This window comes from Eumetopias jubatus, unplaced genomic scaffold, assembly GCF_037043125.1.
Source record: "Eumetopias jubatus isolate StellerSeaLion01/CBP00866 unplaced genomic scaffold, mEumJub1_p1.0 scaffold_7, whole genome shotgun sequence".
NCBI lineage: Eukaryota > Metazoa > Chordata > Mammalia > Carnivora > Otariidae > Eumetopias > Eumetopias jubatus.
The window spans coordinates 46,217,607-46,230,801 of NW_028274813.1; the positions used below are offsets into that span (position 1 = coordinate 46,217,607).

General features: G+C 36.2%; 1 protein-coding gene across 1 annotated transcript in view; it reads right to left on the reverse strand.

Annotated features, from left to right (window-relative positions):
• GPR137C (G protein-coupled receptor 137C) overlaps window positions 1-13,195 on the reverse strand; it is a 67,041-nt gene that overhangs the window by 24,212 nt on the left and 29,634 nt on the right. Inside the window, exons 2-3 of the mRNA XM_028100690.2 lie at window positions 4,229-4,272; window positions 2,526-2,754 (exon numbers count right to left, since the gene is read on the reverse strand). Coding sequence (XP_027956491.1) covers window positions 2,526-2,754; window positions 4,229-4,272 — 273 coding nt within the window. The remainder of the gene's footprint in view (window positions 1-2,525; window positions 2,755-4,228; window positions 4,273-13,195) is intronic.

A 13,195-nucleotide genomic window follows, 5' to 3' on the forward strand; every position in this document is an offset into this window, starting at 1 on the left:
TGTGTCATTTAGAAATAAGGTAGGTAAGATTGAGTTGAAACAAATCATGGAAGATCTCATTATCCCTGAATATGTAGAAGGAAAGAAGAATAAAAAGAAAAACTGAAGACCAAAGTCTGAGCTTTCAGGAAATGCTCTTAGGGATGGTAGGAAGCAGACTCAGTTTGAAAGCGGCAGAGGTAGATGTTCAGCCTATATTTGTTGATTGAATAAAAGAAATGGCTATTCCTGTACAGAAGTAAAAAAATAAAAATGGGCCTAGTGATTTTACAAGGAGAACATGGAAGCAACACGATGTACTTTTTTTTTTAAAGATTTTATTTATTTATTTGAGAGAGAGAATGAGCATGAGAGGGGGGAGGGTCAGAGGGAGAAGCAGACTCCCTGCTCAGCAGGGACCCCGATGTGGGACTCGATCCCGGGACTCCAGGATCATGACCTGAGCTGAAGGCAGTTGCTTAACCAACTGAGCCACCCAGGTGCCCTGTACTCTTTGAATAAATAAGTTTATAACCTAGTTAGGAAGACCAAGAACTACATAACAATACAATGTAATACAAATAATCTAGTATCTCACATTATGTTTACCTTTAAAGGCATGTATTTAAGCATGTCTTTCTAATGTTCCTAGAGAATTCTGAATCCATGCACCTTTTAAATGTAAGACTTCTAAAATAATAATAATAAAAAAATGAATACCTTTCATATGATAGAGGAAGATGTTTGAAATAATTCTGGAGGAGTTATCAGATGAGATTTTCCTCTCAGATTGGCAACTTTATTTTTATTTATTTTTTTAAGATTTTATTTATTTGAGAGAGAGAGAATGAGAGATAGAGAGCACGAGAGGGAAGAGGGTCCGAGGGAGAAGCAGACTCCCTGCTGAGCAGGGAGCCCGATGTGGGACTTGATCCCGGGACTCCAGGATCATGACCTGAGCCGAAGGTAGTCGCTTAACCAACTGAGCCACCCAGGCGCCCCTGGCAACTTTACTATATGCAGAGAAATATCTATTTCAAAGTAAGTAAATCCAAACTTTAAAAGTTGTTAGATATCCAGAAAAGAAGGCTTTTATTTATTTATTTTTTTAAGATTTTTTTTTTTTTTAATTTATTTGACAGAGAGAGACACCGTGAGAGAGGAAACACAAGCAGGGGGAGTCGGAGAGGGAGAAGCAGGCTTCCCGCCGAGCAGGGAGCCCCATGTGGGGCTCGATCCCAGGACCTGAGCTGAAGGCAGACGCTTAACGACTGAGCCACCCGGGCACCCAAAAAGAAGCCTTTCAAATTCAACCACATCTATTTATGCTTTATCACTAGATAAGCACAAGGTATGAATGTTATGGCGATGTTATTACATTAAGTCGAGATGCTGTTGCTACACCAAAAGATTATTACCGTAACAGTATCATTTTTAACACTAAACTGAAGCCAGAATTAGCAAAAATATTTACATTTGGGAACTTTTTAGGATAGAAATTGGATACAATAACTTTCCAGGTAAGGTTAATAGGTTTGAAAGTCTCTCTCTCTCTCTCTGAATATATATTTTTATTTTTATATCTATATTTAGCCTGCATTCTACTGATAACACGTTTAAAAACTAAAATTAAAGTATCTACCTAAATTTAAAGGACAAGTTGACTACCATACATTCAATTAAAGCACCTTGCTTTTACTAGGATTATATGAAAGAGGACAACAATATAGAAGTCTAACTACATTTCAGAGAACAGTTCTGTTTAAGAGACTAGCTTGCTTATCTTCAGTGAACAGATAATGATGCTAAATTAGGGCAAGCTCATATGTATATATAAATCGCACCCCCAAATCCACACATCTATACCCACATACCCAGTGACACATATACACTGTGATGACTGATTCCTGCTCAACCACATTGTCAATCAACAGTAGAAACTTCTATGGTTCTTTGTTAATAAGTTAGCATTGGCCTCTGTTTGCTGATCCAAACAAAGTATAAGGAAAGGCAGAAGCAAGGCATTTATAAATTTAATTACATGACTAGCTGTTTTAAAATCATAGGGTCTTCATTTGATGGGATGATGTAACATTTGCTAAATCTTTATACAAATAAACGCCACCTTAGAAGTATGACATCTTAACACTGCTAACCCAAATGTATGTAGACATAATCTGGTAAATTTGTTTAATCGCGATATTGTCACCGTTACTGACGAAATCTTAAATTGTTAGTGCGGCTTATATATTAGACCATTTGTGATACATTCACGTAAATTCTAGTTTATTTCATTTACCCTCCTATGCAGAGGATATAAGTACAGAAAATACAATATGCTCAATATAAACTTTTAAAAAACTATTATTTAGTAAGGGCCAAGTTTTGAATGCCTTTTAATATCTTGTGACCATTCTTTCAAGCTCAAAAATGTACCTTACATTCAGAACACTTTTTAAAAAACATAAGCTTTCCATTAAAATATGCTTCATAGGATGAGGATTTGAAGCTAGATTTTCAAGTATAAATTTAAGAAATATGCTTACCTTTGATTCGAGGTAGACATTTGCTGATGACATTTTTGTAATTTTGCATATGTAACTAACTAAAGAGATGGCACAAAGAATAAACAGGCTATCATTAATTAATGCTCGAACAAACACAGTCCATTTCAACTGATTTTCTGGGACATCTCCGTGGACTAGCATTGCACAAGTCAAGTTCACAACTAAAAAAAGAAGGCTTGCCAATATAAAGCCCAAATGCAACAGAATTCTGAAAGAAAAAAAATAAATTTATTAGATGTTTATATATTAATGAGAGAGTAGACTTAATTCTGAATTAGTGTGCTACTTCAGGTACAATAATACTGTCAGCTTAAAATCTTTATAATTTCATTAAATACAAATTTGAGAATCAGAGTTACTTGGGATATCTTTGCTGTTATGAAATTAGTATCTAAACAATTTTAAAATGGCATTAGGTTTTAAAACATTAATTTAAAAATAACTGAATGGGCCTTGAACTCAGTTGCCTCTACCAGGAAGAATAATATAAGATTATCTTAACACTAATTAAAGTAATCCTGCACTTTTCATTTTTATAACTACTAAACATATTTTCATTGACCTTTCCATTCTAAGAATTACCAGGCTTTTATAATTTGCTTGGAAAATTAATATACTCTATCTAAATTTAAATTGATCACTAATATTAATTTTAAGAGGTTAAGGGAAATGTGTTTTAAATAATGTTCAATTCTTATGAACTTCTGACTATCCATAGCAAACATGACTTTCAAACATGACCAAAGAAGAACATAGGGACAGTATATGTAGAGTTTCAAGCACCTCATCAATACCCTGGCTTTCTATAAAGTTGCATATTTACTATGCATATACAGCAACTCTGAAAATGAAATTCCTCAACTATATTCCCCTAAGAAAAATGAGACCACTGCGACTCTTCAGGTAAGGTGTGGATATTTGTAACAAGTAGCTACAACAGTTATCTATTCCCAATTCAAATATGTTTATAACCTCAATTAATATGAGCCAGGAATTTATTTGGCATCCTAATATCTTCTATTTTGGGTCACTTTCAAGAGTGGGAATCATAAAATGTTGTCTGCGTTTGGAAATAGTTTACAAGAGGTTAATTGAAGATAATGTGTAATTTGTAACAAGCAATCTTTTTTAAGTGTACATTCAAAGTACAAAGATTTTAGTTTGAGAAGTTCAGATCTTAGTATTCTCTCAGATTATGTAATAAAAATAATAATATATAACTTGAAACCTAAAGTGGACCTTGAAGTTACCCATATACCCAGGGGAAACCAAGGTATAGAGATGTTAAATGAGTTGTATGGTCAACAAGTTAATGGGAGAATTGGTCTGAAACCCAAATCTCCTGACTCCCCAGCTTAGCACTCTCATTTTTGATGTTAGTACGGAAGCATTCCTTATTTCATGGAACTATACTACTATACATGCGTGCCCCAAACAGTAAAATCTAACTTTAGTATGTGTGGGCCCTAGGAAACTCTATCTGTAGCAGAGCAGCAAAATAAATGTGTTAGGCAGCGATATGGCTGAAGGGGGAGAACTGTCCGTTACTCAATTCATTTCCCATGTGCTAATCTAACTACTGGACTTCCTATAAAATTTCTATAGGACCTTCAACTACCATGCCCTTCTACCTTGAAAAGTCTATTGTGAAAAAATTAGATCTTGGTACTCATGAAACTTACTTGTGTTTGTCAAGTTCAGTGGCACATCTGACTTTACATATAACCTATAAAGAGAGTATAGAAAAAGGTTTTGAAAAAACGTGTAATATAGTATTCTTTTTTTTTTTAAGATTTTATTTATGCATTTGAGACACAGAGATACAGAGAGAGAGAGAGAGAGCATGAGCAGGGAGAGAGGCAGAGGGAGACGGAGAAGCCGGCTCCCCGCTGAGCCAGGAGCTCGATGCCGGGGCTAAGTCCCAGGACCTTGGGATTATGACCTGAGCCGAAGGCAGACGCTTAACCATCTGAGCCACCGAGGCGCCCAAATATTCTTTTTTTTTTTTTTTTAAGATTTTATTTATTTGACAGAGAGAGACACAGCGAAAGAAGGAACACAGGCAGGGGGAGTGGGAGAGGGAGAAGCAGGCTTCCCGCGGAGCAGGGAGCCCTATGCGGGGCTCAATCCCAGGACTCTGGGATCATGACCTGAGCGGAAGGCAGACGCTTAACGACCGAGCCACCCAGGCTCAAATATTGTTAAACTTGTTTTGACTTTGTGTTTCAAAGTGATACAACTAAAAATAATATGTTACGAATAACATAAGTAAATTCAAGTGTTAACATTTGAACTACCACGAAGTAAAAATAAGCGGGTTTCCAAAGGCTTAAATCAATAATAATTTTCTTTGTTATAGTCTTAAATTTAAATTTCTATCATTAAAAATTTAAACAGAGTTAATCCAGTTTAAACATTTATTGAACTTTTATTATGAGCCAGACATTGTGCTGGATAGCTTGCCACCTATTCTAAACTTCAATATATTATTTACATTTTGTCTTTTTCTTTTTAAAGATTTTATTTATTTATTTATTTGTCAGAGAGATAGAGAGAGAATGCGCACAAGTAGGGAGAGCTGCAGGCAGAGCAGGCAGAGGGAGAAGCAGGCTCCCTGCTGAGCAAGGAGCTGGATGTAGGACTCAATCGCAAAACCCTAGGATCATTGATCTGAGCTGAAGGCAGATGTTTAACCGACTGAGCCACCCAGGTGTCCCACTTACATTTTGTCTTGAAATGAAAGTACTTACTTAAATATGAATATGGCTGAATGTTCTCCAAAGATTACTTTCCCCTAAGATGCAATGAAGTAGTAAAAGGAAACAAGGGACCAAAAAATGAACACAAAGATAATGAGCATATATCATATTTAGTAAATTCCTTCCTTCACAAAGCCTTGCAAAGGGTAGGTTCTCAAATACTTGTTGAATAAAATTAAGTAGGTAGGTAAATAGAATTTGAAATAAACATGGTAAATTCTGAGAGCATAATGTGGAAGGTCTTAATTTCTTTTTTTTTTTTTTTAAGATTTTATTTATTTGACAGAGAGAGAGAGAGTACAAGCAAGGGGAGTAGGAGAGGGAGAAGCAGGCCTCCCGCCGAGCAGGGAGCCCAATGTGGGGCTCAATCCCAGCACCCTGGGATCACGACCTGAGCTGAAGGCAGACGCCCAACCGACTGAGCCACCCAGGCGCCCCGCAGGTCTTAATTTCTTACTAGTGAATTTGGACTTTATTTATTTAGATGATGGGAAGATACTGAAGTTTTTTTATGTAGACACTCCAAAATACGAAATTTCATTAACCTGGCATCAGTGCACAGGCTAGTACAGAGGAACTATGGTTATAGGACTATTGAAATAGGGTGTGAACTTTGGGGACATGGAAAGAAAGAGGCAAGTATAAAACAAAATAAAGAAAAATAGTGTAAGTACTCAATAACTTACTAATTCCATTCAAGCATTTATTGAGCACACATTATGAAAGATGCTGTGGATTCATAAATATAGTAATTGTTTCTGCTCTCAAGGAGCTGAGTTTATTGAAGAAACAGATAAACCATATATTTTGACACCTTGTGATATCAATGCAAAAGATACCATCACAACATCTAAAAAGGGAGAAAGATTAATTCAGTCCAAGAAATGGTGTGAGGTAAGGAGAAAGGGGAAAGACTGTGTAGAGTCAGTGAAGACTTCTCAAAGGAAGTCACATTTGAGCCAGATCCAAGTTCTGAAGGGCAAATGAGTGTTAGGTAAATGCTCAGGCAAAGATAGCAGCCTGTGTGCACACTCATATCTGTGTCTTTTGGTTAACCAGAAGCTAGATGTGATACAGGAGTCTAAAATATTATCCCTATTAGTTCCCTAATCATTCTCCCTAATCCATTTTCTGTCTCCACTACTAAGGTACATATTACAACACCTTTTCAGTTGGTTTCTCTGCTCCCATTCTTTATTTCATCTATATCTTTTGAAGGTAAGTGTTCATTTTACTACTTTTCCTTTATTCTCACCTGTCTATATATAATTTTAATTTTTATAAATTGTACTAAAAATATATATAACACAAAACTCACCATTTAACCATTTGTGAAAAGATTTTTTAAATTTATTTGAGAGAGAGAGAGTGGGGGCATGGGGGGGCAGAGGGAGAGGGAGAAGCAGACTCCCTGCTGAGCAGGAGGCTGACACAGCCCATTCCAGGGCCCTGAGATCATGACCTGAGCCAAAGGCAGATGCTTAACCAACTGAGCCACCCACGCACCTCTCAACCATTTTTTAGAGACTTATATATTTATTTTACACACACAGAGAGAAAGAGAGAGTGGGGGGAGGGGCAGAAGGAGAGGGAGAGAGAAACTTAAGCAGGCTCTGTGCTGAGCTTGGAGTCCAACACTGGGCTCCATCCCATGACCTTGATATCATGACCTAAGCTGAAACCAAGAGTCAGGAGCTTACCAACTTAGCCACCCAGGTGGCTCCCATTTAAACATTGTTAAGTGTATAGTTCAATTGCATTAAGTACATTCACATCGTTGAGCAAACTATCACCATCATCTATCTCCAGAACTTTTTCACCCCCCCAAACTAAAACTCTCATTAAACAATAACTCCTGATTCTTCTCTCCTCCAGCACCTGGCAACCACCATTATACTTTCTGTCTGTGAATTTGACTGCTCTAGTAACCTCATCTAAGGGGAATCATATGGTATTTGTTCTTTTGTGATTGGTTTATATCACTTAGCATAATGTCTTCAAGGTTCATCCATGTTGTAACTCGTGTCACATTTTCCATCCCCTTTAAAGCTGAATAAGGTTCAGTTTCATCATTGAATCACGAAACTGTAACCATCGAATTAAAGAATGGAACACAGGTCCATGGAACAATCACAGGTGTAGATGTCAACATGAATACCCATCTTAAAGCTGTGAAAATGACTTTGAAGAATAGAGAACCGGTACAGCTGGAAACAATGAGTATTCGAGGAAATAACATCCGATATTTTATCCTACCAGACAGCTTACCTCTGGATACACTACTTGTGGATGTTGAACCAAAGGTGAAATCTAAGAAAAGTGAAGCTATTACAGGAAGAGGCCGAGGCTGAGGCCGAGGAAGAGGATGTGGTCAGGGTAGAGGAAGAGGGGGTCCTGGGTGATAATGTCTCTCAAGATTACTATTTCAAAGTGATACATGATTGGGGATATTTTTTGTACAGGTTTTGTTTGTTTATGTCAGTTTTTAATAAACATAAATGTAGGACAAAAAAAAAGCTGAATAAGTTTCCATTGTATGTATATATCACAATTTGTCTATCCATGCATCCATCAATGGACACTTGAGTAGCCTCCACCTTTTGGGTATTGTGAATAATGCTGCTATAAACAATATGTTCTATATATGAACATGTTTTAACATGATTTAAAAAAATGATTTGACAGTAAGTTGTATATGTGATACTCCTTTAACACTAAATGTGTACTTCATTGTATACTTCCTTAAAAAATAAAATTATCTTATGTAACCACAATATAATTATGAAAATTATAAAATTGAATGTCAATACAATACTATTACCTAATCTTCAGACCTTATTTAGATTTTGCCTTTTGTTCCAATAATGCCATTTTTGGGGAAAAATAGCAGGATTATGCATTAATCTGTGCATTTAATCTCCTTTAATTTTCATTTTTTCCTTTTGTCTTTTCAGTGATTTTGTAGAATGCTTCTCAGTTTGGGTTTATCTGTTTCTTCATAATTAGATTCAGGTTATCCATTTTGGTAGGAATACCACAGAAGTGATGGTGCTGTGTTCTTCTCAATGAATTATATCAGGAGGCTCAGGATGTTGATTTATCTCATTATCGTGATGCTCACTGAGTAATTGGTTAAGGTGGTGTCTACCAAATTTCTCCACTAAGCTACCATTTTTCTCATTGTAATGAGTACCACGTGGAGAGATATTTACAATGTAAGTATCTTTTGTTCTTCAAACTTTCATCCACTAGTTTTGGCATCTATTTCCTGAATAAATTATTATTATTATGGGGCATTTTCATTTTAAAAAGTAAATTTGATCATATTATTCCAGGACAAAGCCCACACTCCTTTTGACAAAACAGGTCTTTCATCATCTTGTCCCACCTTCCCATCATTGCATCCTTTTATCCCCATCTTCAATCTTATGGTCAGTCATTTTGGATTATCTACAACTCTTCAAATAAGGGATTCAGTTTCACATCTTTGTGCCTTCCTATGTGTTTTTATTTTCCCTGAAATAAGCTTTCTGTGTCATATAACAAATTCCAACTCATCCTTCAAGACTACCAGTGTTATCTTTTATATGTCACCTTAAGTGACTTAGGAAGAGAAACACCACTCTGTATCCTTGCTTTACTAATCACATTTTATGGTATTTATTTACATTTTTATTTACCTCTTAAGAGACACCATAACTTACTCATATTTATAGCCCCAGTGCCGAGCATAAAGCTTGGTTCATAGTAAGTTTTCAGAACATGTTGGAATAAATGACCAGTGATTTTAGGTCAAAGCAAGAATTTTGGTGAAATACAGCACAAGTGAAATTGGAGGGGCAAGCAGTTGCCCAGTTGTGGAGATCTTGTATAAAAATGCTAAAGAATTAGTCTTTAACTCCCATAAACTCTGTAATATGATTTTACGTTTGATTTCTTAGGTGAAGTGTGGAAAATGGATTAGAGTAGTGTGAAGAACTCTAGTTAAAATATTGTTGAACTTGACTGAGTCTACTCAACCACATTCTCAGGTTATGAATCTAAAGACCTAAATGTGAGAACTGAAAATATAAAAATACTAGAAGAGAGCACAAACAATAGTTTTTCTGACATTGGCCATAGCAACATTTATCTAGCTATGTCTCCTCAGGCAAGGGAAACAAAAGCAAAAATAAACTATTGGGACCACATCAAAATAAAAAGCTTCTGTATAACAAAGGAAACCATCAACAAAACAAAAAGACAACCTACTGAATGGAAGAAGATATTTGCAAACAATATATCCAAAAAGGGGTTAATATCCAAAATATATGAAGAACTTATACAACTCAATAGCAAAAAACCAAATAATCTAATTAAAAATGGACAGAAGACATGAACAGACATTTCTCCAAAGAAGACATACAGATGGCCAACATACACATGAAAAGATGCTCAACATCAGTCATTATCGGGAAATGCAAATCAAAGCCACAATGAGATACCACCTGTCAGAATGCCTAAAATAAAAAACACAAGAAAGAACAAGTCTTGGGATGCCTAGGTGGCTCAGTTGGTTAAGTGTCTGCCTTCAGCTCAGGTCATGATCCCAGGGTCCTGGGATCGAGTCCCACATTGGGCTCCTTGCTCGGCAGGGAGTCTGCTTCTCCCTCTGCCTGCCGCTCTCCCTGCTTGTGCTCTCTCTCTCTTTCTCTCTGACAAATAAATACATAAAATCTTCAAAAAAAAAAAAAAAAAGAAAGAACGAGTCTTGGTGAGGATGTGGGAAAAAAGGAACCCTTCGTGCATTATTGGTGGGCATGCAAACTGGTGTGGCCACTGTGGAAAACAGTATGGATGTTCCTCAAAAAATTAAATATCCAGTAATTCAACTACTGGGTATTTACTCAAAGAATATGAAAACACTAATATGAAAAGATATACGCACTTCTATGTTTACTGAAGCATTATTTATGATAGCCAAGACATGGAAGCAGTCCAAGTGTCCATTGATAGATGAATGGATAAAGAAGATGTGGTACATGTATACAATGGAATATTACTCAGTCATAGAAAACAATGAAATCTTGCCATTTGCAACAATAGAGATGGATCTAGAGGGTATTAGTCTAAGTGAAGTGTTAGAGAAAGACAAATACCATATGATTTCACTCATACATGGAATTTAAGAAACAAAACAAATGAACAAAGAAAAAAAGAAACAAATAACAAAAAAGACTCCTAGAGAAAATATAGAGAACAAATTGGTGGTTGCCAGAGGGAAGGTGAGTGGAATGATGGATGAAATAGGTAAAGGGAATTAAGAGTATACTTATTGTGATGAGCAGTGAGTAATGTACAGAATTGTTGAATCACTATATTGTACACTAAAACCAATATAACACTGTACACAATTATACTGGATAAAAAAGAAAAGAATGTTATATGAATGAAATTATACAGTATGTAACCTCTTGGAATTGGATTTTTTTCACTTGCCACAATTCTTTGGAGATGCATGTAGATTGCTGTGCGTAGGAATGAATTTGTTCTTTAAAAAAAATAAAGCATTGATGGAATGAGTGCACCACGGACAAAAATTTTAAAAAGTCAGATGTGGAATTGATTCTTAGGTTTAAAATTTATTACAAACAGGCAGAAATATTGAGAAGATAGGTGAGTTTTGGATTATAAGAAGGAAATTACAGTCACCACAGTGGTGACAACTGAAACTCAAACTAGAAGACATTTGAAGGAACAATATAGAATAGAAAGTCAACCTGTGATATGTTCACATCTAATAGAATGAAAAATCAAAAAGAGGGAAGGAAAGAGAGATAGGCAAAGGAGACAGATCTAAGAATCAGATTAGTCAGAAAACAGCAGAGTAGTTTAGACGTAATAGGAAGCAAGTATAGCCTTTATTAAATTCTGCAAAAAGTCAAGAATGATTAAGAAAAGACCATTTGGTTGGGTTACCATATGTCATGGATACCTTGGAGAGAATAGTTTTCAGTGAAATAAACAGAACAAAAGTACAAGGAGTTAATAGAGAGTACAACAACAGATAGTGAGTATAGACTACATGAGATATATGTGAAGATAAGAGAAACCTGGGAAAATCCGTGTTGAGAGACATTTCTCTATGAACATTGCACATTTCTGCATGGTCCAGGTCTTCTGAGCAAAGGGCTTTGCATAGCAAACATCCTTGAAAAGTAGAGACAGTGTCTACCTTAAGTCCAGAGGGAAGATTTGTTTCCTGGCTAGTGGAATAAAGATAGAGAATATCTCTCTCCCTGGGGACATTTGGGTGTGGGAGCGGGGATGATAAAGTCTCTGTATCTGTCCTTGCTTACATTCCAGAGTAAAGATAAGGTCTGACTGTCTGTCTCCCTTCCTTATTTCAGGGTTCTTACCCTGTAAATTATCTTGCTGTAGGTACAAGTAACATCTGGCCCTCACTGAGTTAACTATATGGGAATTGGGGCTCAGGACCTGATGCAAGACATTACTTTGTTTTTTTTTTTTTTTAAGATTTTATTTATTTATTTATGAGAGACAGACAGAGAGAGAGAGAGAGAGAGAGAGGGAGAAGCAGGCTCCCAAGGGGCAGGGAGCCCGATGCGGGACTCGATCCCAGGACCCTGGGATCATGACCTGAGCTGAAGGCAGACGCTTAACTATCTGAGCCACCCAGGCGCCCTGGTTGTTGTTTTTGCCATGAGTAATAAATGGTCTTTTTCTCTGACCCCATGGGTCTTGTGTTTTCTGTCAATATATGTATATACAACTGTGGCAAGCTAATCTGTTAGCCTTCAAGTAAGGTAAGGTCTCAGACATTTCACAGTTTCTGATTTAATAATCTGCTGGTCAGAAATAAACTAGAGATGGTGAAATGATAAATGGAGAGCAGGAGAGAGGAAGGGAGAGTTCTATTGTTAAAGAAGGCTCTAGAAAAGGAAAACACATACTTTTTTGAGTCAAGAGGTTAGAAAAGATAGTTGAAGAAAAAGTAGGAGTTCTGCAGAGAAAATTTAAAATAATCTATAAACCAGCTCTGTTAAAATCAGAAATTTGGATGTAGCATGGATATAATCATTTTGATATAGAGAAGATGGATGAGAGAATTGGGCAGATGGATTCTATTTTTTTCTAGTAAAGTAGGAGGCAAGGTCATATCCTGGGAAGGGATGTTAGATTTAAGCACTTATAATATGGAAAACAGTTTCAACACATGAACAAAAGGTTACAAAGGAATATTTTGAGAAGCAGATAGGTCCAGTTAAAGTCAGGTAGTTGACAGTGGACACTGTCTCCAAGATTTCCTAATTTTTAAATTGAAATAATCTAATAGAAAAAAATAGATGCAATTATAAAAAGTTCAAATAACTAGGCTGCATTTTTCATATAATAATTTAAAACTGTAACATGTGAAACTACTATAGAGAAAGAAAAAGTGGGTGAATGAACTATATTGGCACAGCAGGAAGTCAAGGAAGGGGAATACTAAATTGACTATAGGTTCTAAGTGCAAAAAATAACACAAAGAAGCTAATGGAGTAGGGAAAACAGAAGTGGTAAAGTGACTAAAAGTTAAGATGAGGGTGAAAAACAGATTAAAGGATGATTTCAAGATGTACAAGGGAAAAGAGATAGAAGACACTGGTTAAAAAGAATTGCTTCCTTTTCTTTTTATTTTTTTTTATTATGTTATGTTAGTCACCATACATTACATCATTAGTTTTTGATGTAGTGTTCCATGATTCATTGTTTGCATATAACACCTAGTGCTCCATTCAATACGTGCCCTCTTTAATACCCTGGTGATGGGTATTAAAGAACTGCTTCATTTTCAATAGCTGAGCCAAGGTGTGGCCTTGCTGTTGGTGGCTCAAACAGAAAGGGAGG